The following is a 25,053-nucleotide window of genomic DNA, read 5'->3' as shown; positions in this document are numbered from 1 at the left end:
CAAAAATGAAAGTGAACTGTAATGCGCACTATTAAAAATAATTTGATCAGGAAGTGGTGGTACACATCAGGTGATATGAAAGTGATGTGTTTGTGGCCACCACTTTTGGGATTAAGGTTATTGGCTATAGATACATATAAACAGGAAAAGGTACCAGAAAGCCTCATACTCCCACAAAAATATGACCCAACAGCTCCATAGTTAATAACAGTAAAACTGCAGACAGTTCCTTATGTCTAACTGAGAATGAAAAGGAAATTCCATGTCTGAGTATTCTTGAATATGATCACAAATGTACTCTTGCTATTAAGAAAGACGCCTTCATAGCAAAGTAATAATACAACCAGAAATGCCTAACATATATGCAAGAAAAATGTAACAGTATTGTGATTTACAGAGGTAACATCCATTGCGGTCCATAGTCCTAATGGTTTAATATGACATGTGGCTTTAATATTACTTGAGATGACTGGATAAACTTGAAACAATTAGCTAAACATAAATAATAATGATAACAGCCAATCTCATATCACTCCCTTTGAGAGAGGTCCATGGCTAGGCTAGGGTGGTCCAGTACATTTAAGGGTAGATGACCAGCTTACTTCCCTTAGTGGTATTACATGAGGGAAAACCTCCAGTCACCTCTTGGGGATCAAACCTATGCAAGGCTATCACCCCAACTGGAGTGTTCTAACTACTACACCCTTAAATGTACATCAAAATCAAAACATCCATAAGAATTAATCAAAAGGACTAGGTGGGCATACTAATGACAATGTAGGGCTTCTCCTTAAGTAAAACTAAGTATACTTGGTTGATGATCAAGTAGTACTGTATGTTACCTTGATAAGTGAAAGGACCTTTTTTCACATTTCCATTGGCAGTAAGTAAGGTAAGTATAACATTTCGACACTTTTGTACGTTAATCATTAGGTTCCATAATCCTACGTGAGAAACAAAAATTGGGCATACGAAAAAAATGTCTCGGCATTAACGGAAATTCTCAGCTAAGCCAACAGTAACTTGCTAAGCCTAAAATTCCTACTTTCCATATATTATTTTTCAAGTCTGAGGCCATTAAAAAAAAAAAAAATAGGAGGGAAACAAGCCATCAATACATATGTTTTACCATCTGGAAGCTTAAAAGAAGGCTCCTCTCCTGCACCTGTAAAATTTTCATGCAATTTCATATATCTCTTCCCCTTAACTTGACCCAGATTCTCCTTTTGTAGCTTATATCACACAGATCAGTAGCAGAAAAAGACAATGCTATGGCTCTATATCCTTTCCATAACACTTCTTCATGGCTTGCATCATATTCTAGTGCTAATTTATTGTTCCAGATGTCAGATTTAGGCCAAGTTAGAGTAATAAGGGTATAACACATCTATAACTTTTTCCATCTTGGCAGCCTAAACAGTTCCATCACCATCACCTACTGAAATTCTTATGCAACCTCATATATGTACTATCACAGGTAAAGTTCACCACCAATCCCCTACCAGCACTGTGTCCAACTTTATATATAATTCTCCAAACATCAGTCTCCTTCCTTTATTGCCATCACAAAATAATTTCAAGGAACACCTTAAATGTCCGATAGTATTCTTCCTTTCAATATCCTTTTACTGTGATTGATATGGCTCTCACATGAAAACTTTTCAAATAATACATCAAATGACAGAGCATCCTAATTCTCACACACCTCTGTTAAGTGATTCACGATGCTCTCACAAATAATTTTCATGAACTGCCTCATATTAGAGAGTACAGTATCCTCCCTTCTCACAATCTTGAAGTGAGCTTCATATTGCCATAAAAAGAAAAAAAATCTTCATGCAACATCTTCCATTGGCACAGCCAGCAGGAAAGTGTCAGTGAACTTTTGGATGCAACAGTAAATCTCTCTCCTAATTTTCCTATCTTCATCAAATTTCAGGAACTTTATACATTCTTACAATCTCCCTCTCCTTCATCCTTTAGTCTAACATTCCTCAAGCTACTGTTAACTAAACCAGCAACATCTCAAAATGCCCAGCAACTTACCTTTAAGCAACAAAATATTCCACATGGCTAGCCATCAATGTCCTATCCCTCCCTAGAAACCCTTATAAATAGCAACTCCTACAGATTTATATAACCCTCCCTCTCTGCTAGTTTTTCACACCCCTTCACTACAACAATGCATTTTCCACTTTATTCCAGTCACCACCAGATGATTTTTACTCAGGAGGGACCTCAAACAGCTAAGCAGTTAATGCGGGCTACATCTAACCCCTTTAGCTTGTTGTCTCTCCTAAGCTGAACTGTATTATCTGGAGGAGCCAACAATAAAACAGAATAAAACCATGCACATCATTTAGTGAAGTGGCTAACTCGCTAAATCCAAGAGTGTCTTTATATTTCATTCTTCCCATCACTTGATGCTTTTATTCACCTCAAAATAAACTCTTCAAATTGGGGGGGCTAGATACAGCTTTAATAAGCCCTTAGAATGGACTAATGAAGGCCATATCTAACCTCTCCAGTTAAAGAAGTCCCTACAGAGATGAATAAATAATCTAGAAGTGGCAAGATACAAAAGCTAAGGATATCACCTGGAATTAAGAGCTTACGATGGCTTTGTTCAATAAAATTCAAACAGCTTGCCCCGTCCCATCCCTCCCTCTCCCCCACCAACACCCCTACACTATGGCCTGGTTCATAAACTCGAGGAACCTACGCCCGTACTGCTCGGGTTCCACTGTTGAGATCCCGTCAGCATTTGAGCCGTACTTGACTGTTTTTGCTGCCTTGGCTGCCTGCTTCTTGACCCCATAATGAGTTAAGACATCAATAAGAGCCATAAAGTAGATCTCTCGTTGGGGAGCACCTGGAAGAAAAGCATAGTGAGTTGTTGTTGTCATCATCATCATCATCATCATTATTAAAAATCCAATTAAATCAAATAATGCTTTTCTTCCCCACAAGAAATCCCTGTACTGAGGCTGGCCATGGTACAACTGATATATTCTATGGAGTGAAAGCTAAACCATATGCCAAAACCAGGTCATTACATACCAACAGTTGCAGGAAGCTGCTGGGAAGAACTCTAAGACGTGTAATATGATCCGCAACAGTATGATTTGTTTTTACTTGAAGCTCAATGTTTCCTACTTAAGAGTGATGATTACGTGGTTACTTACCTAGTTTGCAGCCACACCTCACCCATGATATTATCTCCCAGAGCAGCCACCCACTAGTAGGGGCAGTCCCCTCTTTCTGTAGATGAACTTTTCATAAAACTCACTTTTACACAATCCCTAAAACTTCATTATCATCATCATCATCACCCTGACCTCTCTTTCCCAACTAAGGACGGAATGAGACAGGGAAAGAACAAGAGTGCCAAATCATTGTCATACAATCATCTGTACAAAAATCTTCCAAACAGCTAAATCCACTGTCAGTTCCCTTGTCTCATCACCCTCCATACCTTGCTTTTTCAGACACTCATTTATCATTTCTATCCACCTTCTTGTTGTACCATGTGGCAATGACAATATCAAGGATACAGTTTAACTTACTTTCATTACTCTCAATTGCATATATCTCAACTTCTGGGTCGATTGCACCATTGCTGGTTGCACGTTCTCGAGCGGCAGTGTTAGGGGAGTCTGGCGGCGTTGGCACCCCAGCACACTCATCCTCTTCTTCCTCCTGTAAATGCCTTCCTTCAGTATTGAAGGTCCTTGACAAATGTGGCGGTGTTAACTTGGCATGCTATTTATCCTGAAACCGAGTATCTAGGCCCCTTTGACTCAGTATAATAATGTGAGAATAAGAGACTGACTAGGAGAATGTATGTGAGTGAGGTGGAGGGTGAGGGGAAGGGGAAGACTACTCCTTTGAACAGTGGCTAAACCTCCACTTCCCAACTAAAATCCATGTATAACCACATCTTGCACACTGATATGCTTTCTGGAGATATTGAAGTCTTGCAGGTACCCTGCTAATAAGGCACAGTATCATAGCAAAGGTTGATAATTTGAACAGAGATAGAAAAGTAAATGAAGATGCAACACACCATGGTGGTAGGTGGGGGCACTCACCATCCACTCACTCAATTTACTGCTGCTTTGGGTGTCTGCCCTTTCCTCTCTTCCTTCCTTCCCTCCTCTTCTGTCTTTCTTCATTCTTTACTTTTCCTTCTGCCTATGAGTGACTTTACACTCCCTCTTCTTTGTCTTTCCTTCATTCTTTCCTCTTCCTACTGTCTATGGGTGACTCTACACTGAGTGACAAGCCAAATGGTTTCCTGTACACCAGAAAACTATTTACAGTACAATCCCAGCTATCCGTTATCCAGACAAACGGAATACTCAGAAAAACAGGAAAATTCAAGGGCTGGTTAAAATGTCAGCAAGTTATAACTGTGCGCCAATTTGAAAGGACCGCCAAACCGCCGTCTGATCGTGTCACGCGAGGCTGGGTGAAGTCAGGCAAAGCGAGGTGAAGGCATTTCCGGCTAATGTAAATCCCTAGCAAATCCTCTTAACCACCCCTCCTCTCCCTCTCTTTCCCCTACTTGAAATCAGTCATCCTCCAAACCCTCCAAAAATCACCAGTCTGTTTTTTGCCACCAGACAGTAAACAAGCTCTATTGCTATTGTGTTCCTCTGATAGACAGTAATTTGTACACTCCAAAATGCCTAAAGTGCAAACTAAATGTAAGCGTATCGTGCTTACCTTGAAACAGAAGCTGGACATATGCAACAGACTTGAAAAAGGTGAACATTATAAAACACTAATGGCTGAATATAAATGTTAATAGGAATGAAAGTTTACTTTGTTGGAAGAAAAATAAATAGATAATATGCCTGCATTTCATACGTACATCATTTATTTTATTTTCTGCAAAACAGCTGAGTGGCGGGTGAGGGGTGGAGTGATGGAGGTCAGGTGGAGAAGAAGAACAGTCGGGGTCAGAAACGTAAACAAAACTCACGTGAGGGCACAGGTGTCGTGATAATTCTACAGTGAAGTCTTAACACATCATCAGTTCACTAATAAATGTTCAAGCTTTTATTTCTTTATTTTACTTTTCAATTTTTATGAGTACATGGGGAATGGGAATGGGAATGGTGGTGATAGGGAGAGCTGGAGCTCCTGTTTCACTAGCTATCTAACCATCCCCCTTTGCTGACCTTTTCAGTGTGACAGTAACATGGAGAGTAGACCAGCATACTCTCCCAAACATTTCCTCTAACTATCTATGCACTACACCACATGCACTTTACATTTCACACAACGTATCCCACTACGCTACAGGGGTTGGCGCCAGCAAGGGCATGCGGCCAGAAAACTTTGCCCCCGCTACCTAGTGGCGGACTTCTGGGGGGAGGCGTGGCGGGGGTTCCGCCGGCATAGATCATGGGTCCAGGGCGAGATGGGGCTCGGGCCTGTGCTAGAGGGTACAGGGCATTGCGGTTCCCAGGCTGCCGCTTCCGCCCAATAGAGAGGGGCCCGAACCTGGGAGTAGCGCCCCAGGAGGCTGCCCTATCAGTGGGTGTATAATGGCGGGATAGTTGCAGTGCCAAGACGCGCTTGGAGGGTGTCCCTGCAGCTGTCCTGGCAGGGTGCCCCGAGGCCACTACCACAGCCACTGGTAAGCTGGTGGGCTAGGGGTCCCAGATCCATTGCCTGGACCTGGGACTGTGCGGTGAGTGGGACCTGTGCTGTGTCTGTCCCCATTTATTAATACTGAAGATGACAAAACAAAAAAAGGTTTCAAAGCAAGCCTGAGGACAGTAAATCACCCATGGGGATGAGGGTGGGTTCATGGAATGTGGGAAGTTTGAGGGGAAGAGCAGGGGAAGTCGTTGAGGCATTCAGTAGGAGGTGGGTGGACGTGGCGTGTTTGCAGGAAGTCCGGTACAGGGGTGGATCAGCCAGAAAGATTGTTGGGAAGGACTGTTGCTATAAGTTGTTTTGGCAGGGGAGGACAGACGGATATGGAGGTGTTGGTGTGATGGTTGCGGAGAAATGGGTGGAATATGTTATGAATGTTTTGAGAGTAAGCGATAGGATATTGATTGTGAAAATTCTGTTGGGAAGAAAGATAGCTGTGATTATATCGGCATATGCTCCACAGGCAGGATTGGATGAATCAGAGAAAGATAGATTTTGGGATGATTTAATACGTGTAGTGGGTGGTATGCGGGATGATGAGATAGTGATTTTGGGAGGGGACTTAAATGGTCATGTAGGTGAAGCAGCCCAAGGTTATGAAGGAGTGCATGGGGGATGTGCATATGGTCTAAGGAATGCAGAAGGGGAAAGGATACTCGAGTTTGGGGAGGCAACGGACATGATTGTGTGCAACACATATTTTAGGAAAAGAGACAGAAGGTTAATTACGTATGAGTCTGGGGGAAATAGCAGTCAGATAGATTATTTTCTGGTTAGGAGGGCCGATAGGAGGTTAGTGAGGGATGTTAAAGTTATAGGAAGTGAGGAGTGTGTGCAGCAGCACAAACTATTGATTTGTGATATGGTGCTTAAAGAACAAATGATGAAAAAGAGGACTTATGTACCTAGGAGGAAAATATGGAAGCTGAAAAACCAAGTAGTAAGGGATGCCTTCTATAGCGAGTTGAGGAGAGTGGTGGCTGAACAGGGAGCTGTAGACAGAGGCGTTAATGAACAGTACAGAGCCCTCAAGAACAATTTCTTGAGAGTTACTGATGTAACATGCGGCTGGACAAGAGGACCACCATGACATAAAGTAACTTGGTGGTGGGATGAGGGTGTAGAAGCTGCAATTAAGGAGAAAAGAAGGCTTTTCCAGGAATGGAAGAAGGGTGGTAGCAAAGAGGAATATTTGGCTGCCAAGCGTAGGGCTAGGAGAGAGGTATACAGGGCAAAGTCTGAGTCACAGAGACAATTACTTGATAACCTAAATCATGGGGAAAGGAAAAATATATTTAGGGTGGCAGATCAGGTGAAGAGGGATAATCGGGATATCATAGGTGAGCAGTGTGTGAAGAATGATGAAGGAAGGATAGTGGTGAACAGTGAGGATATTAAAGATGCATGGAGAGAGCATTATAACCGGTTGTTGAATGAGGAGTTTGACTGGGACAGGGAAGGTTTGAAGCCAGCAGATCCAGTGTCTGGCCCTTGGCCTTTGATTGATACTGCTACTGTGAGTGAGGCAATAGGCAGGATGAGGGTGGGGAAGGCAGCAGGTGTGTCTGGGTTGACTGCCGAAATGTTGAAGGCCTCAGGCGATATAGGGGTGAGTTTAGTCACTGACCTGATAAATAGGATTATTTATGAGTGTGTTGTCCCAGATGATTGGCTGAAGAGTGTAATTGTAAATGTGTATAAAGGGAAGGGTGATGCCCTGGAAAGAGGGAATTATAGAGGTATAAAGCTTTTAGATCAGATAATGAAGGTAATGGAGAGAGTTTTAGAAGGTATGATTAGAGAAAGAGTGAATATTGATGAGATGCAGTTTGGGTTTATGCCAGGTAGGGGGACCACTGATGCCATATTCATTGTTCGACAGCTTCAGGAAAAATATATTGGTAGGAGAAGGGATCTTTATTTTGTTTTTGTTGATTTGGAAAAGGCCTTTGACAGAGTCCCTAGAGAGGTGGTGAAGTGGGCAATGAGAAAGCTTGGCTTGGAGGAGTGGCTGGTTAGGGTGGTTATGGCCATGTATGTGGGTGCTCACACCCAGGTGAGAGTGAATGGAGATTTGAGTGATGAGTTTTCCGTGAATGTTGGTGTGCATCAGGGGTCAGTCTTGAGTCCCATGTTGTTTATCATGGTACTTGAAGCCCTTTCACGTGACTTTAGAAACGGACTCCCGTGGGAGTTGTTGTATGCTGATGATTTGGTGTTGATTGCAGAGAATGAAAGGGAGGCGGAGGAAAGGTTTAGGAAGTGGAGAGATTGTATGGGGCAAAAGGGTTTAAGGGTAAATGCAGATAAAACAAAAGTGATGATATCTAGGGTTGGTGGCGGTACTGTCAAAGACGAGGGAGAGTGGCCATGTGCAGTTTGCCACAAGGGCGTGGAAGTAATTCCATCTTGTGCGGTGTGTGTGATAAATGGGTGCATAAGGGATGTAGTGGTATCAGAGGTAGACTGCGAGATAATGCTGATTTTATGTGTACGGCGTGCCGGGGTGAGCAGGTGGAGATCGTCAGACGTGAAAGAATTGAACTTGCTGGTGAATCTCTTGAGTGTGTGGAAGAGTTTTGTTATTTAGGAGACATGTTGTGTGCTGGAGGTGGGGCTGGAGCTAGCTCTGTGGCTAGGGCGAGAAGTGGTTGGAAGAAGTTCAGGGAGCTCTTGCCTCTCCTGACATTGAGGGGGCTCTCCCTACGTGCTAAGGGGTCTTTGTATGCAGCGTGTGTTAGGAGTGTAATGCTGTATGGCAGTGAGACCTGGGCAGTGAAGGAGGAAGACATTCGCCGGCTCAGACGTACAGAAATGACAATGATTAGGTGGATGTGCAGTGCGTCCCTGCGGCCCAAGGCCTGGAGGGGCTGGGTTTACAATGGAAGAGTTGAGAGGTAGGATGGGACTGGAGTGTATTGGTGTTGTGATGAGGAGAGGTAGATTGAGGTGGTTTGGACATGTGGAGAGGATGGGGGATGATAGTTGGGTGAGGAAGGTTAGAAGTGTTAATATTGGGGGTGGGGTTATGAGGGGTAGACCGAGAAAGACATGGGACGAGGTCATTATGTGTGACCTTAGGGTTAAGGGACTGAACAGGGAGGCTGCAATGGATCGTGCAGCATGGAGAGCCGCCATTAGGTGACCAAGGCCGACACATGCAAGCATGTTGGAGCCTTTAAAAACGAACGAAAACGAACGAACAGTACATATAATGAATACAGTAATTCGGTAAACAATGGACTGGTGCAATTTGCAGTACTGCAAATTGCTAGACATTGCACGCATGTGCGTTATGACCATGGTGTGTGTTTACAAGGCAGTTTTTCAGGCGGAATCTCTTAGTGTAACCCCTAATGTGACTGGTGAGTACCTGAACTGTATTTACTGCTGTGATAGCCTTTGTATAGATTTGACTTGAAAATCAGAAATACGGGAAAAATCTGTAACCGGGAAGGTAAATTCCCCAAGCCACCCGGTTAACTGGGATTGTACTGTACTATGCTAGGTGGTAACCATATAACCAAATTGCGGCACCTGGTGATTTAGTGGGTAATTTAAGGTGCTCCAATCGGACTGAGCTGGTACAGGTTTATATCCAAGGGCAGGTTGCAGTTTATTGCTCACGTACTGCCACTCAGGGATGAGTGAGGCTGGTCACTCATCTTAAATGTCAGGACTAACTTGCCTAGCTCCGGGCTCCTAAGCTCCTCATGGGGCAACATAGGACTGAATGATGGATGGATGGATACAACACACCATGAAAAAGCTTATCAATCCACCGGGTAAAATGAATACAATTAAATCATGTAAGCTGGTAAGTTATTTACCACTGAAATATGGTATGCAAATGCAGTTTGTAAAAATGAATAATCAACATTCTACAATAACACTAAAAGCAAATAAAAAATATTAATTAGCTTACTACACTACCATATTTCATTCCACCCCAATATTATTAAACTCCTCACATTATATAACAGCTAATGCCTGATGATTTTACTGAGCTTTAAGTGAATCATGGAAGTCTGAGCGCTACTATATTGATACCATTAACTCTTTCATGGTTAGGATAGTTCTAGTCTTCTCTTCCAGCTGAAGCCAGATTATTATATTCAGCCAGGAGTGAGTAACAGGAGGCCAAGTGTGTTAAACCATGCTGTATCCTGCTGTGTTACCTCTATAGCATCCTCCTCTGACTCATTCTGCATGACTCCATCCATCTCAGCCCTGGCAATGTCATGTATCCCCAGCAGCAGTGAGTAGTCCATTAGGTGCAGCCGCATCAGGAACTGCAACAGTTGGGCATTACCTTAGTCACTGGTGCAATTTGTGACAAAGATTGGATGTGTTAAGATTAATGCAAGATACAGTATATACATCAGTACTACGCAATACCAAGTTCAAAAGTACTATACAGTATGAAGAGGCTGCTGGGTTTTTTGTTTAATGCTTCTGGTGTGTGGTGTACGAGGAAGATTTTGTGTGGTGCTGGAAGGTGATGTTGTGTGGTGCAATGTGGTGCTGTGTGATGATTCATATGTAATATGATGTGAAAGGGTTATCTTGTGTGATGTGTTTAGTGCAATGTTGTGTTGTGTGGCATGGTGTGACTTCACAGGAGTCCACAGGAGTCAAATACCTAGCATCTGAAAATCACAACTGAGAGACAGCCGCTCCTGGAGATGCTCCACTAACTAAAACAAATATCATCATCTTTACTCTTTCAATCAAAGCAAGACTTACTTGCACTAAGCAAAAATAATAATCTATCTATCTATCTATCTACAGCCCGACGCCCTAATCCCGCAAAGGGTGGCCGCAGACAAAACGCCTCCAAGTCGCTCTGTCACCCACCATTTGACTACCCTCCCCCCAACTCACCCCCACCTCCCTCATATACCTCTCAATTCCATCCCTCCACCTCATCCTCAGTCTACCTCTCCCTCTCCCTCCCTCCACCTCACCTACATACACCCTCTTAGTCAGTCTTTCATTCTCCATTCTCTTCACATGTCCACACCACCTCAGTGTATTTCTCCTAATCTTCTCGACCACATCCACATCCACCCCACAGCGTTCCTTCACTTCTTCATTCGTCAACCTGTCCCTCCACGTCACTCCACAAGCTCCTCTCAAGTAACTCATTTCCACTGCTCTCACTCTTGACTTGTTCCCCTCTTGCAAGGTCCATGCCTCGCTTCCATAGGTAGGGATCACAATACTATCATGCAGTGACTTCTTAACTTCCATACTCACCTCCCAATTTCTCATCACTGCTTTCAGTGTACCAACAACCTTCCTTCCCTGCTGTACCCTTTCATGCACTTCATCCCCCAAAGTTCCATCCTTACTCATCACACTACCCAAGTACTTGAATGCACTCACATTCTCCATATCCTCACCATCCAACCTCACTGCACACTCTGTGACTTCATTCCTCCCAAACACCATAACTTTACTTTTGTTTACATTAACTTTCAGATTCCTCCTCCTACACACTGTCCCAAATTCATTCACCAAACCTTGCAACTCCCATTCATCTTCACTCAACAGTACTGTATCATCAGCAAACAGCAACACCGGAAGCTTCCAAATCTCACCCTCATTCATTAGAGCCACCCCCACATCCACTGCCCTACCCTGCACCTCCTTTACAACCCCATCCATGTATATATTAAACAGCCATGGAGACATCACACAACCCTGTTTCAGTCCCACATTGAGATCAAAGAACTCACTCAGCTCACCATCCACTCGCACCGTAACCCTAGCTCCCTCGTACATACTCTTCACAGCACTCAACAATTTTCCCTCCACTCCATATATTCTTAATACCTTCCACATACCTTGCCTATCTATTCTGTCATAAGCTTTCTCCAAGTCCATGAAGACAGCATACACTTTCCTTCCCTTCTCTAGATACTTCTCCACTAAACATCTTAGAACAAATATCTGATCTACACACCCTTTTCCCTTCCTAAATCCCCCTTGTTCTTCTCCAACTAGCTCCTCTGTCATATGCCTAACCCTATCAATGAGTATTCTACCATATATTTTACCAGTCACACTAAGCAGGCAAATACCCCTATGGTTACCACATACTTCTCTCTCTTCTTTTCCTTTGTATAAAGGAACAATTACACCTGATTTCCAGTCCTCTGGAACCCTTCCCTCTTCCCAAGCCAATCTACACAACTTCCATATCCACTCCACAACAATCTCACCCCCATACCTAAGCATTTCACCACACACTTCATCAATTCCTGGGGCCTTTCCCAACTTAATATTCTTCATCGCTTCCACTACTTCCGCCCTACTGATCTCTTCCTCCCTCCTCTCATCTCTTCTTCTCCCAGCCATTCCCCAACCACTTATACTCGCACTGCTCTCACTCCCCACATTCAACAAATCCTCAAAGTGCTCCTTCCATTTCCTCAGTTTCTCTCTCTTCTCCACCAACAATCTATTATTCCTATCTTTCACTCCCCTACTATTTCCCCTTTCACACTGCCTTACTTCCTTTACCTCCTTCCAAAACAATTTCTTACTCTCCCTCCATTTCACACTCAGATTCCTCCCAAACTCCTCATCCACTTTCTTTTTACTCTCCTTCACCAGTCTCTTAACCTCCCTTCTCCTGCTCACATATACCTCTCTCTTCTCTCTCTCATCTTCTCCCCTATCTCTACTCGCTAACCAATCACTATACGCCTTCTTCTTTTGTTCCACGGCTCGTTTCACCTCATCATTCCACCATGCTGTCCCTTGCACACCCTTGCATCTCCTCCTCACTCCACAAACTGCCTCACATGCTGCGCCTATCTCTTCCGTGGATATCTTACATAAGTCTTCCACCCCTTCCATCTGCTCTAGCTCAAACCTTCCCAGTCTTTCTTCCACTATGCTCTTATACTCTGTCATTTTCTCACTATCTTGCAATTTCTCCACTCTTCTCACAGGAGTTGCTTCCTCCTGTCTTCCCCTTCGTCTCCTCAACCACTTTCTTTGCAGCTCTACCTTGGCCATCACTAAGTGATGGTCCGAGACTCCATTCCCCCACCCTCTCCACACTCTTGCATCCAACACTTGTCTTCTCATTCGCTCATCCACACACACGTAGTCTATCATTGCCTTTCGTTCAACAAGTTCACCATCCATCCTCCTCATTACTCTCCATGTATACCAGTGGATCATCTTATGCCGAAAGTAGGAGTTGGCTATTCCCAATAATAATAATAATAATATTAATAACTAATAATAAACATCCTGACCTTTTTTCCCCCATCAAAAACTGATGTGAAATATGAATTAGAGTACAAAAACCACCCGATATATGCTGTGTACTTAACTCTCTCAGTAACCGGAAGTTTTCAGTGAGTTTGTGGGACATGATCAGGGAGAATGGAGCAAAGGCAGCCCCAACACACACACAATGAAAAACATTCCCATAGATTTTATCTGCCCCCGGAAATTGGTTATACTGGTATAAATTGTATACCATCATCTTCACTGATGTTTATACTATATTATAAGCTAATAAAAACACACAAAACTGATGAGTAAAAGTACAGCAATGCAGTGAGAATAAACTTATTCAAGAGTAAAAATGGCTTCAAATAAATTCCCAACATCCTACCTCAAACTTCCACCTGCACCGCACAAGAGCAAAGCATTTGTCTAGATGCAGACTTTCACGAGCTTTTAAGTGATGTTTTCGCAATTTCAATATGACCAACAATTTTCAAGTAAACAGCCAAAAATCACACACAACCCCCACCCCATCCCACCAAAAGCTAAAGGGGCACTGACTGTTTGTGAGTGATGGCCTTGAAACAGACATCCTCCTCCGTGGCACACCAAGAATTGTCGCACTTCACGCTAAACTTAATTTTTATTATATATTTTTGTCCAAAATTGCCTAATCAGTACCTCTTCAGTCCAAAACTGATCATGATGATAATCGCGCCATCAAGTACTTTTCACACCAAATCTGACGTGACACAAATTGCGTCATTGTTCCTGAGAGGGTTAAGAATGAGCACTGGGTACCCACCTCAACATCAGCTGTTAGGGTCTCCATTAACTGCTGCTTTGCCTCCTCACCAATATGTATTTTTGTGCCATCCTTCATGAAGTCATTGTCCTTTAAGGTAGGTAGGTCTTTTTCTAGCTCCTTAACAGATGCCTCTCGGTCTACCGTTGACCCTTTGAGGTCGTATTTCCTGCAGGACACATGAAACATTTACAGGAATACTGCTTACAGGGTCATTCAGAAAGTATTACCCTATCTATTTACCTATAAGTCTGTCTATGCCCCTATAATTTTCTAGCTCAACAAATACCTCTCAGCTCACTGTTGAGTTTTCAAGGTCATATCCCCCGCATAATAATTGTGAAATGTTTACAGGCACACTGTAGTACTTCCTGAGGGAATGAGAAAATGAGAACTAATCATACAAACATTTTAAGACAGGATCTATTCTAGCTCATCTCTCTCTCATTAATGTATTATTGGGTAGCTGTAACAATATGGTAACAGCCAATTGCACACTATCACTTTCAGGATATAGGGGTTAAAGAACTGGCTACGGTAATACTTTTCATTGAGAAGCAAACAAATACAACTGTGAAAACAGTCCATATATGCAACAGATACTTCCAAGATCATATAAGGTGCTTCAAACTGAAGGAGAAAAGGCATAAAAAATAAAAGCACAATACAGAGGTTCTTTTCCTACATTTTAATGCTGAAATATAACTTTGTGGCATAATGGTGCTTGGGTCCCTTTACTTTTCCTGTCTTCTTTACTATGCTGTGAACCAACAAAAATATATGACTAACTTGTGTATCTTGAGGAACGTGGAGAATACGTTCCTCATGACAACACAGTAGGTTTCTATGTTGTCGACGGTGAGGCGATACATGGCCAGGTACTGGGGTAGCAACGTCTTCCCATGCCGATTCACTACATACTGCAAAAAGGCAATGCTGATTAAGGCTGAGAAAATGAACATAACTCACAACTCTGACACAAAAACTGGACTGCCTCACCCTCACTTTCAGTGACACACATCCTTAAAACTACCAATGTAACGTTTCGTTTCGTTTTTAAAGGCTCCAACGTGCTTGCATGTGTCGGCCTTGGTCACCTAATGGCGGCTCTCCACGCTGCACGATCCATTGCAGCCTCCCTGTTCAGTCCCTTAACCCTAAGGTCACACTTAATGACCTCGTCCCATGTCTTTCTCGGTCTACCCCTCATAACCCCACCCCCAATATTAACACTTCTCACCTTCCTCACCCAATTATCATCCCCCATCCTCTTCACATGTCCAAACCACCTCAATCTACCTCTCCTCATCACAACACCAATACACTCCAGTCCCATCCTACCTCTCAACTCTTCCATTGTAAACCCAGCCTCTCCAGGCCTTGGACGCAGGGACGCACTGCACATCCACCTAATCATTGTCATTTCTGTACGCCTGAGCCGGCGAATGTCTTCCTCCTTCACTGCCCAGGTCTCACTGCCATACAGCATTACACTCCTAACACATGCTGCATACAAAGACCCCTTAGCACGTAGGGAGAGCCATCTCAATGTCAGGAGAGGCAAGAGCTCCCTGAACTTCTTCCAACCACTTCTCACCCTAGCCACAGAGCTAGCTCCAGCCCCACCTCCAGCACACAACATGTCTCCCAAATAACAAAACTCTTCCACACACTCAAGAGATTCACCAGCAAGTTCAATCCTTTCACGTCTGACGATCTCCACCTGCTCACCCCGGCACGCCGTACACGTAAAATCAGCATTATCTCGCAGTCTACCTCTGATACCACTACATCTCTTATGCACCCATTTATGGCACGCCGTACACGTAAAATCAGCATTATCTCGCAGTCTACCTCTGATACCACTACATCTCTTATGCACCCATTTATCACACACACCACACAAGGTGGAATTACTTCCCACGCCCTTGTGGCAAACTGCACATGGCCACTCTCCCTCGTCTTTGACAGTACCGCCACCAACCCTAGATATCGTCACTTTTGTTTTATCTGCATTTACCCTTAAACCCTTTTGCCCCATACCATCTCTCCACTTCCTACACCTTTCCTCCGCCTCCCTTTCATTCTCTGCAATCAACACCAAATCATCAGCATACAACAACTCCCACGGGAGTCCGTTTCTAAAGTCACGTGAAAGGGCTTCAAGTACCATGATAAACAACATGGGACTCAAAACTGACCCCTGATGCACACCAACATTCACGGAAAACTCATCACTCAAATCTCCATTCACTCTCACCTGGGTGTGAGCACCCACATACATGGCCATAACCACCCTAACCAGCCACTCCTCCAAGCCAAGCTTTCTCATTGCCCACTTCACCACCTCTCTAGGGACTCTGTCAAAGGCCTTTTCCAAATCAACAAAAACAAAATAAAGATCCCTTCTCCTACCAATATATTTTTCCTGAAGCTGTCGAACAATGAATATGGCATATTATTTCCTAACCTGTTCATTTCCACGTAAATCTGGCTTTGGTGCAAGTTTAAAGATACCTCATTACTGATAAGCCAACTCACTGGGTGGTATTCTTTGAGCAGGGCGTGCATTTGTTCAACCTCATCACTAGTAAGGGTCTTGACGATGTACATCTTGTCGCTTGAGTTGTAGAAGCGGGCGCCACTTCTCCCCGGCGAGTCAATGGCTACAGGTTGAGATCTGGTGAGAGAGAACGTAGTACCAAACTCCTTTTACCCAATACTTTACAAGAACTTTATTTATGTACAGACAAAAGCACACTTTCACCCACACCCATCCATGCCAGCAATCATTTGGTGGGGATGCAACTTAAGAGCTAATGGGTCATTCACTGGCTCATGGTTTTGTCTGCTGGGGGGAGGGGGTATAGTGACTACTCTTTTTGGGTGTACTTAAAGAAAAGAATAACCCCAACAACTATATGAACCACTCTAAATTTTATTGGCAAGTTAACAAGTTCATTACCTCATTACAGTATGACACATTTTAATGAACACCAATCCATAGAAAGCTGAGAGACTGCAAATAATAAGTCATTATGTCCATGTAAAAGCTAGCCCAGTACTGATGGTAAGCTCCAGTATACTCCATTATATCATCATCTGAGCAAGTCTTCTGAACATTACCAGACTCTTCAACAACATTCCACCTCCAGACATTCCAACACTGCCAATGAAAAACATCTACATATTCACTTCATGTGCTAGGCAAGATAACACCTCGGTCAGAATACTATATTACAATCCCTCCCTCTCAACATCCACTCATTAGTGGCTTTCCTTATACAGACCTGACTCAGCTTAACTTCCTGGGTTAAGATCAGGACATCATCCAGCCCTCCTCAACTACAACTTAGATATGGGCTGGGTGGAATCACAAATGACATGTACCTGCTTGTCTAATAGGTCTAAACAACATTAGACACACAATGCAGCACTGCACAAACACCATCAACAGTGCAGGGAATCCATGGAATGATCTTACATGGCAGCTGTTTGCCTGCAGTCAATGGGTCTGCTGGTCCAGGCATGACTGGGGTTGTGCAATGACAATAACAACAACAACAGCCCAGGCTACAACGAGATGATTTTGTTCAATGGAGGCAAATTCTAGTAGTCATGGTGTGTTATGTTTTGTGCATGTTATGTTCTGAGTGGTGTGTGCAGAGAGATTCATTTTTCAGAATAGTCCAAGTTCAATATCACAGGGAAAGGTCAAAGTGCAAGGTCATTGGGTAAAGTCAACTCAAACAGCTTTAATCTGACCTAAACCAACATATGTAGAAGAGTTAAAGGGTGGGCATGAAAGAAGTACAGTAATCCAATTCTGGAAGTAATCTGTTGAAGATAAAGGTAATAGGACAGTCAAATATTTGGCCCTTAGATTAATTTGTGGGCGTGGATGTTGCACTCTATGAGTGCCTTTTCTGATTATATTTTGTTACTGGTTAGCTTTACTTAATCATCATAAACACTTGATAATAAGGCAGACCCAAACAGTTAGTAGGTTACAATATCATAACCAATCAGTTTGAATTTGAGCTTTCCATAGTGCATGTCTCAAAAAGGCTGCTTGCTGTATTAAGGCATGAATATATCATAGAGTTAACTAATGTTATAGCTTGCTTGTTTTATCCTTATGAAGATCCCTAACCCCCAGTCAGCTTGGCTGAAGGCTAAGTGCAGTCAGACTGGAGGTATGATTCGACTAGTAACAAAGGGACACATTCCTACCTCATACCTAAGACTTCAGTAACTTTCTGGCAACTATGCCTTAGTATTCCAATTGTGGGAATGGTCCAGTTGCATTGGGTCAAAACAAACAAACTGTAGTAAAATAACTGAATTATTGTATTAGGATTTCTGTAATGTTCTATTACATCTACAACTGGAGGGACAAGCACCAAATCAAGCGACCACTGTCACTGTGAGCAATAATCACGTCCAGTCCCTTGAAGTCTGGTGGCATCCTTTCTAGTTTATTCTTGCTGATAACATACAACTCCATTCAACTTGGGAAAGCCTCCTTGTACTGCAAGGATTTATGAAGGTGATGCTGCCAGAGAGGGATGCCTTCATGTGGTGGCACTGATATATCCAGAGTTCCCTGGTTAGAAGAAAGTCCCTCAACTCCCTCCCTATCCCCCAAAGGCAGGATGGTGGACTGCAGGAAAGGGACAGCTTCAGCCAGCAGTCTACTGGGTTTCAGATAGGCCAGGGGCCACAAGAACAAGGCAAACCCCTCCAGTTCAACAAATCTATCCAACACTAACAAGATCATCAGCAGCCAGCAAGAATAAAATGAGAAAAAACATCCCCATGCTTGAGTAGTTAATATGAAGCTCAAATTCCCAAACACATCAACTGTCAATAACAATTAACCCCTTCAATCCAATGATGTATTCCAGTGGTTTACTTCTGCTACCTCTAGGTGACTTACTCATCCTAGTAGAGCTTGTGTAAAAGGGGGGGTTAATGAGGGCAATATCCAACCCTGCCAGTTTGAAAAAATCCTAAGCCGAATAAACTGTTGAGATAGCAAAAATAAACATGCTCCCCTGCTTATGAATTTTCATATACAAACTTTAATTCAGATCCATATCTATATCTTTTCAATGACATCAACAAAATACTGTACTGAATATGGTGTATACTTATTTAGACAATGGCTATGATACAAATAATTAAGTTTATTTCAAAGAACTGGTATAAAGGTTTCTACCTGTGTTAACCAATGATCTGTAAATATTTGGCAACTGCTATCAGTGAATTTCATCTTTAAAATTTTTTGAGTTGTGAACAAACTCTTGGAACCAATTACTTTTATGAATATGAAAGCAGCTATATAATAAGGTATAAATGTCAGGACCAACTGCCTAGCCCCAGGCTCCTACGCTCCTCATGGGGTAATGTAGGATTGGATGATGGATGGATGGATGGTAAAGGTACATCACTGGATTAAAGACGTTAACTGCCTCAACCACATCAGGTTTACTATCATTACCTTTCCTCATCAATGACCCCATAACGCCGAACTTCAATTAGTCTCGACCTAAGAAAGGCCCTCTTGTTAGGTTGTGGATTCATGGACCAAAATGCAAGTGATGTTACCTACTAAGAAGCTCAGGTCAAAGTCCCTTGATGACAAGTCACATTATTTGTGCATCTATCATGAAAAAAGGTATTATCAAGAAAAAGTACTACATGGAAAAAGTGGTCATCATGAAAAGTCTGCTGACATTTCCCAACCAGCTGTGGCAATGGATGGTGTCACATGAAGTATTCTTATGTAACAGTAATATAAAGTACACTATAAAGGGCAGGAGAGGGAAGCATATTCTCAAACATTGAAGGAGGAATGAGGAAGCTTACAAGAAATATTTTAAGTGACAGTAAAATGAAACACAAAACAAAAGAATAGAAGAAGGAAGCACATACTGTGATGTTTGGAGAGGAATGAGAAAAAAGATGGTGCATCACAATGCTGGCAGGGGACTGATAGCAAACTTCTGCTTGTATTACAGTAGTATATTAGCCAAATTTTTCTCAGCTACAAAAATGTGTATACATTCCTCATGAAGAATGTACTGTACTGGATCTAATATTATATTGTTCTCTACTGTCATACATCATCATATGAGAAAATCCTTGCTATAATGTATAATTATGACTCCCCAAAAAGCTGTTAAATTTTCAGTATCTCCTCTAGATTTCTATTTTCACGTCCAGTAATGATAATAAAAATAAATATATAAATAACCTTGTAATGGAAAATACTTTATTTAAGCTAGAGTACCATTAAAAGAATATCCACTGAAAAATCTGGAAAAAATGAACCAAGCCTTACTCATGTACATATCCAAGACAACATTACTGTATGGTAATACTGTACTGTATAGCTACTGTATGATGAAGCAGTCTAGAAGTGGTGAATAATTACTACATCAAAATACTTGTACAATACAGAAACTTTACATGCAATACTACCATATAAATGAGTGTACAGAAACTGTAATATATAGCAACATACCTTGTTAATGATTCTCGGAAATCTGCATCATCAATCCCAAATCTTTCTCGTAAATTTCTGAAGACGATGGGGCAATATTCTTTAACTTTAAAGTGTGAAGGCAGATTCTCCCTGTAAAGATTGGACATGCATGTCTTAACAAAAGTACAGTTGACTAACGACAATACCTACAGCAATGTATATATAAACGAGCCATAGTCATTAAAGCCCTCTCATCTGTGTGGGGCATGAGCCCAACTTGCCACTGCAGGTCTAAATGATGTACAGCCATCATGCAAATATGAGACTTTTCCTTTTGGATCCACACATCCCAACCAACTGAAGTGTGGGTGGTAGCAAATATAAGCTACAAATGCCTGACTGCCACACATCTTTTTGACCTGCAGCAGTGAGGTTCATTCAAGCCCCACAAAGGCATGATATAATTACAACCTACAGTAATACAATGCATAGTTATAGCACATTAACTGTATTATGAATGTTTACCTTGTAAGGGCAAATTAAAAAATACCGGTATATATATTACAAGTAATGTGACTACAGGAGCTACATCATTATTATACTAGGAATCCCATGTTAGCAAATGCAAAACATGTAAAAGCAAGAGTCAGTCTCAAACCTACAGACAGAGAAGTCTTTAGTGTATGGTTCAACAATCTTGTACAGTGTGCAACACTACAATTCTATGCATTGTGGTAAATTAACAGGGAACAAAGAATTAAAGCACATTCATTATTATCAGCATCCAAACCTATTTTCCCCACTTAAAAAGGGTGAGGCTGGGTCCAGGGAAAGAAAAAAACATGATGGAGGAAAAACAATACACAAAGAGCATGCTTTGCGAAATGGTCTATACTCATTCACTCACCATTCATCGGTTAAAAAAATCACGGGGACCATAAAGTTACTAACTTATTGAAGAGGTGGTTGTCCACTCGGACTTTGGAATGAGCTTTGAAGTCATCAGGCATCAACATCACTGGTACATTTATGTGACTCAGTTCACTGCTCTGAAATAAAATACCAAAAGAAATTACAAAATTGTAACTGTAACTATTCTAACACCACTCCCTGGTGCTATTATAATGGCAGATTAAAAGGAACTACAGTGTATTAAATATCATACTTGGTATCTATAATCAATGACAAGACATTACTAGTCATCATCATCATCCTGATCTTTTTCCCACCCAAGGGTGGTGTGTGGTAAGGTCAAAAAGGCAAGGAAGGAGAAAACACGATTGAGGGAGAACTATTCAACAGCATGCCCTGTGAAATGCTAGTCACATTTTAAAACATGCTGCTGGAGTGCATCAGGAACAGACTGAGAACCAAGGGAGTGCATATGTGCTATGAGACTGAAGTCCTCGTGAACTAGAAACAATTAACTCATTGAAAATGGTGATACACTTTCAATCTTATTCTTGCTACTACTGGTCAGTTTCATTCAACCTTGGGGCAATGGATTGTAATGAAGAGGTAAATAAAAACTACATTCAACTCCTCCACTTACAAGTTTCTCAAGAGCTGAATAACGATGTCTGGTTGTAGCAAGAATAAAATTAAAGAGTGCAGCTATTACCTGACTGAAAGGGTTAATACTATACTGTACTCTACAAGGACTTGAACGTGCAATCAGGCTAAAAAATCACAATAATTTCTGGCCTGCAATAAGGGCCAGTTTATTGTAGATGAGAAACTCTAAGCAAAAAAAGAATGTTTAAAAGGCTGCTGGAGAGGGAAGATTAACTCGGATGTACTCTGACTGGCACAAGAAACATTCCAGCACCTCATCCTATGTGATTTATTCTGTATATTACACCTTACCATTCAACATATAAGAGGATACTGGGGTATAATATGCAGATTAAATGGCTTAGGATGAGGTGTTATGAAAATCTCTAAAGCCACTTACAATACCACCCATAGAATAAGGTCCAAACAAGATGAAGATTAGAAGAAAGTAAAGACAAAGCCAAGATGACACAGTAGTATCAGCATTAACTCTCTTCCTGTGTTTATATTCTTCTCTCACCAAGCATTTGGTCCTTCAAGCCCTACAAAGTGAATTCTTACTCATAACTTATTGGTCAAGTACATACCGGCAGAGTTTTTCTTGAGGTCTGCTTGAAATTAATAATAGCTATTTAATAGTAGCACAGGACATTCAAGAATAATGATTTTAGCCTATTCAGCATACGACTTTCTGGTTATAATAAATTAATTGTGGTTCTGAACAATACATTCTCTAATATGAGAGTAGTATGCAGTGTAAGTGACTGCTGCTGTTGCTGTGAATCCACTCATCTGAACATAAATCCAGAGGACTACAGGCTATGGCTGTCCTTCACTTGTGGTCCACTATTATCCTTTTAAGGGATAGGCAAGGTACTGGATATTTATAGCAACCCCGTCCAGTACTGAATTCTTTATCCTTACATTTTGTACACTATTATTATCATCACACTATCTGACAGTATACCTACAAAATACTGTACTGGCATAGTATAAGAAGCACCAGTGTACAGTGCACTTTTAACATTCTCTACATTGTCCTGTCCTGTATTCTTCACATTCATACTTATTTTGTATACCACTATCATCATTACACTGCCTGACATCAAATACATACACAAAACACAGTCTCACCATCACAAGCAACTAAAACCATGACTCACACATACTTTAAAATCAATGAAGTATATCTGAACCTCTATTCCACTAATACAAATATTTATCAAAATATGTACAGATAATTTAAAAATATACAGGAAAGTCTCAATGCTGTACATATATGAAAAATACATTAAAGTTTCGTCCCGATGAATAAGTGAATGGGAAGATCGAAGTTCTATCTGAGGAACGAGAGATCTCTGTTTTTTGCTATCTCGCTACGGGGCACATAAAGGCCATTTGAACCAAAAAAGCTCTATAAGGTTATGTAATAATAGTTTTTGGAGACATGGGAGGCAGGGAAATATGCTCACCGTGTGGTTTACCCCCCACATGAAGACGGAGAGGAAAGGTTCGTTCGCCCTGAAGAGCTTGACTTTTTGATGCTTCACCCTCATCGTCTTCTTCTTCATTTTCGAGGATAAGCTAGCGGCCGCCGCCATTGTCCCTCAGAGTAAATCTACGCCCTGCCACAAGACACAACAACTCAATGTATACCACCCATGATAAGACTGTCACAACGCAGAGTCACAGCCCACTCCACCTCTATTATTGACGCATAGACAACGCAACCTCATATGGCAGAACCTACAGAAAGACAAAAGAGCATCGGAACTTTTTAATAAAAAGAATAGAAACTTCCATCTCCGTAACCCTAAAAGATCTGGGGCATCATTTAAATTCCCGCAATCTCAAAGATCTGACTTATATTTTAAATGTTTATTTGAGAAATTCGAGGGATTTAAATGACTGGAGGGCTTATTAGAGAAAAAATACTCGCCCAAGTGATTTTAATTAAAGAAATCATGCATATAACTTCTGTAACTTTAAAAGATTTGTGGTTATAGTCTAAGTTTCCGCTACATCGAGGATCATACTTATATTTTAAATGTTTACATGAGAATATCTAGGGATTTAAATGACATTAGAGTTTAAAAGGTAACATATAGTACTGACTCAAGGATAACTCATCTTAGAAGAGCCATCAAACCTTAAGATCTGTAGTTCATTTATTCTAGCTAGGCGGTTTTTTGTCCTTTTCCACCTGATATACCATAGTTTAAGGCCATGATAAGACATTACCACGGCTCAACGTCTTTTCCATGGCACTTCTTCATGACAAGCAGCGTATTCTAGTATTAATCTATTGCTAGAACTAAGCATTCAAGATAGAGAGATGGCAGTTTTAGACCAGATTAGTGTAGAAAGAGTATAGCCATATAATAAGAGACTTAACTTTCGGAATGACCGTGTATGCACGAAATAGGGTTAGTGAGATGGAAAGACAGATAAATTGCTAAGGTAATTAAAGAGAAGACCTATTACAGCATCTTAGAATATAAAAAAATCACAGAAACCATGTTAGTACCTCGGGGGAAGCAGTACAAGTGACAGCGGAGAGCAGGGAATAAAAGGAAAGATAAAACATGAGATTAACTTGTCGGGAAAGGAAATGCGATTTATTATAAAGGAAAGTATCACACACACACACACACACACACACACACACAACCACTAGAAAAAGAGGACTTGATGTACCTTCAGTGCTAGATCTAATATTTACTAGGCAAGAAAATGACATTGACAGTTTAATATATCACCCTCCACTCGGCAAAAGCGATCATGCAGTACTAAATTATAACTTCAGGATAGCATATAACATAGTAAACAGCAATGAGAGTTACAAAAAGAGACTAAACTATAAAAAGGGAAATTATCAAGACCTAAAGAAGTATTTCTTAGAAGTTGATTGGGAAAATGAGCTTAGAGGACAAGATTTAAATGCTGTATATAAAAAATTTTGTGAATTTTATGAAATAGGAGTCCAGAAGTACATCCCACAGCACAAACAAGCAGATAAGAAAATACAGAAATGGTTCAATACAGAATGTAAAAAATCAAAAGAAAGAAGAGATTTGTTGTGGAATAGATACAGAAGACACAATAGTGAAAGGGCGTATAATAATTACAAACAGGCAAGAAACGACTATACAAGAATAAGGAGGGAAGCCCAAAAACAGTTTGAGGAGGATATAATAAATAAAAGTAGTGATCAACCAAAGCTGTTTTACAGCTATATCGAAGCAAACCAAAGTAAAAGATATAATACAATCCATCACGGACG

The 25,053-nt window shown here is 41.5% G+C and overlaps 1 protein-coding gene across 1 annotated transcript; it reads right to left on the bottom strand.

Moving 5' to 3' along the window:
• Positions 1–2,684: 2,684 nt before the first annotated feature.
• On the bottom strand, positions 2,685–23,382 carry PIP4K (phosphatidylinositol 5-phosphate 4-kinase). The gene is made up of 10 exons (XM_080279908.1): positions 23,243–23,382; positions 21,168–21,265; positions 20,256–20,366; positions 19,230–19,277; positions 16,268–16,406; positions 14,516–14,646; positions 13,727–13,895; positions 9,849–9,962; positions 3,567–3,699; positions 2,685–2,872 (listed from the first exon to the last, which is right to left on the bottom strand). The coding sequence occupies exons 1-10, from the start codon at positions 23,369–23,371 to the stop codon at positions 2,685–2,687; spliced, it is 1,260 nt and encodes a 419-aa protein (XP_080136034.1). The 5' UTR covers positions 23,372–23,382.
• Between the last annotated feature and the right edge of the window lie 1,671 nt (positions 23,383–25,053).

The sequence above is a fragment of the Coenobita brevimanus genome, chromosome 81 (genome assembly GCF_032717465.1).
Source record: "Coenobita brevimanus isolate Jiangsu-jjx chromosome 81, ASM3271746v2, whole genome shotgun sequence".
Classification (NCBI taxonomy): Eukaryota; Metazoa; Arthropoda; class Malacostraca; order Decapoda; family Coenobitidae; genus Coenobita; species Coenobita brevimanus.
The sequence above is the reverse complement of the archived record's forward strand: the minus strand, read 5'-3'. Positions and strand labels throughout refer to the sequence as shown.

Bases quoted from the DNA above. Each gene is read 5' to 3' on its own strand.
- PIP4K (XM_080279908.1), bottom strand. From the start codon at position 23,371: ATGGCGGCGGCCGCTAGCTTATCCTCGAAAATGAAGAAGAAGACGATG. The intron at 14,647-16,267 runs GTGAGTTGGCTT...GCCTTTTTGCAG, and splicing joins TGCTCAAAGAATACCACCCA to TATGTAGTGAATCGGCATGG. The intron at 3,700-9,848 runs GTAACACAGCAG...AGGCATTTACAG, and splicing joins CAGAGGAGGATGCTATAGAG to GAGGAAGAAGAGGATGAGTG.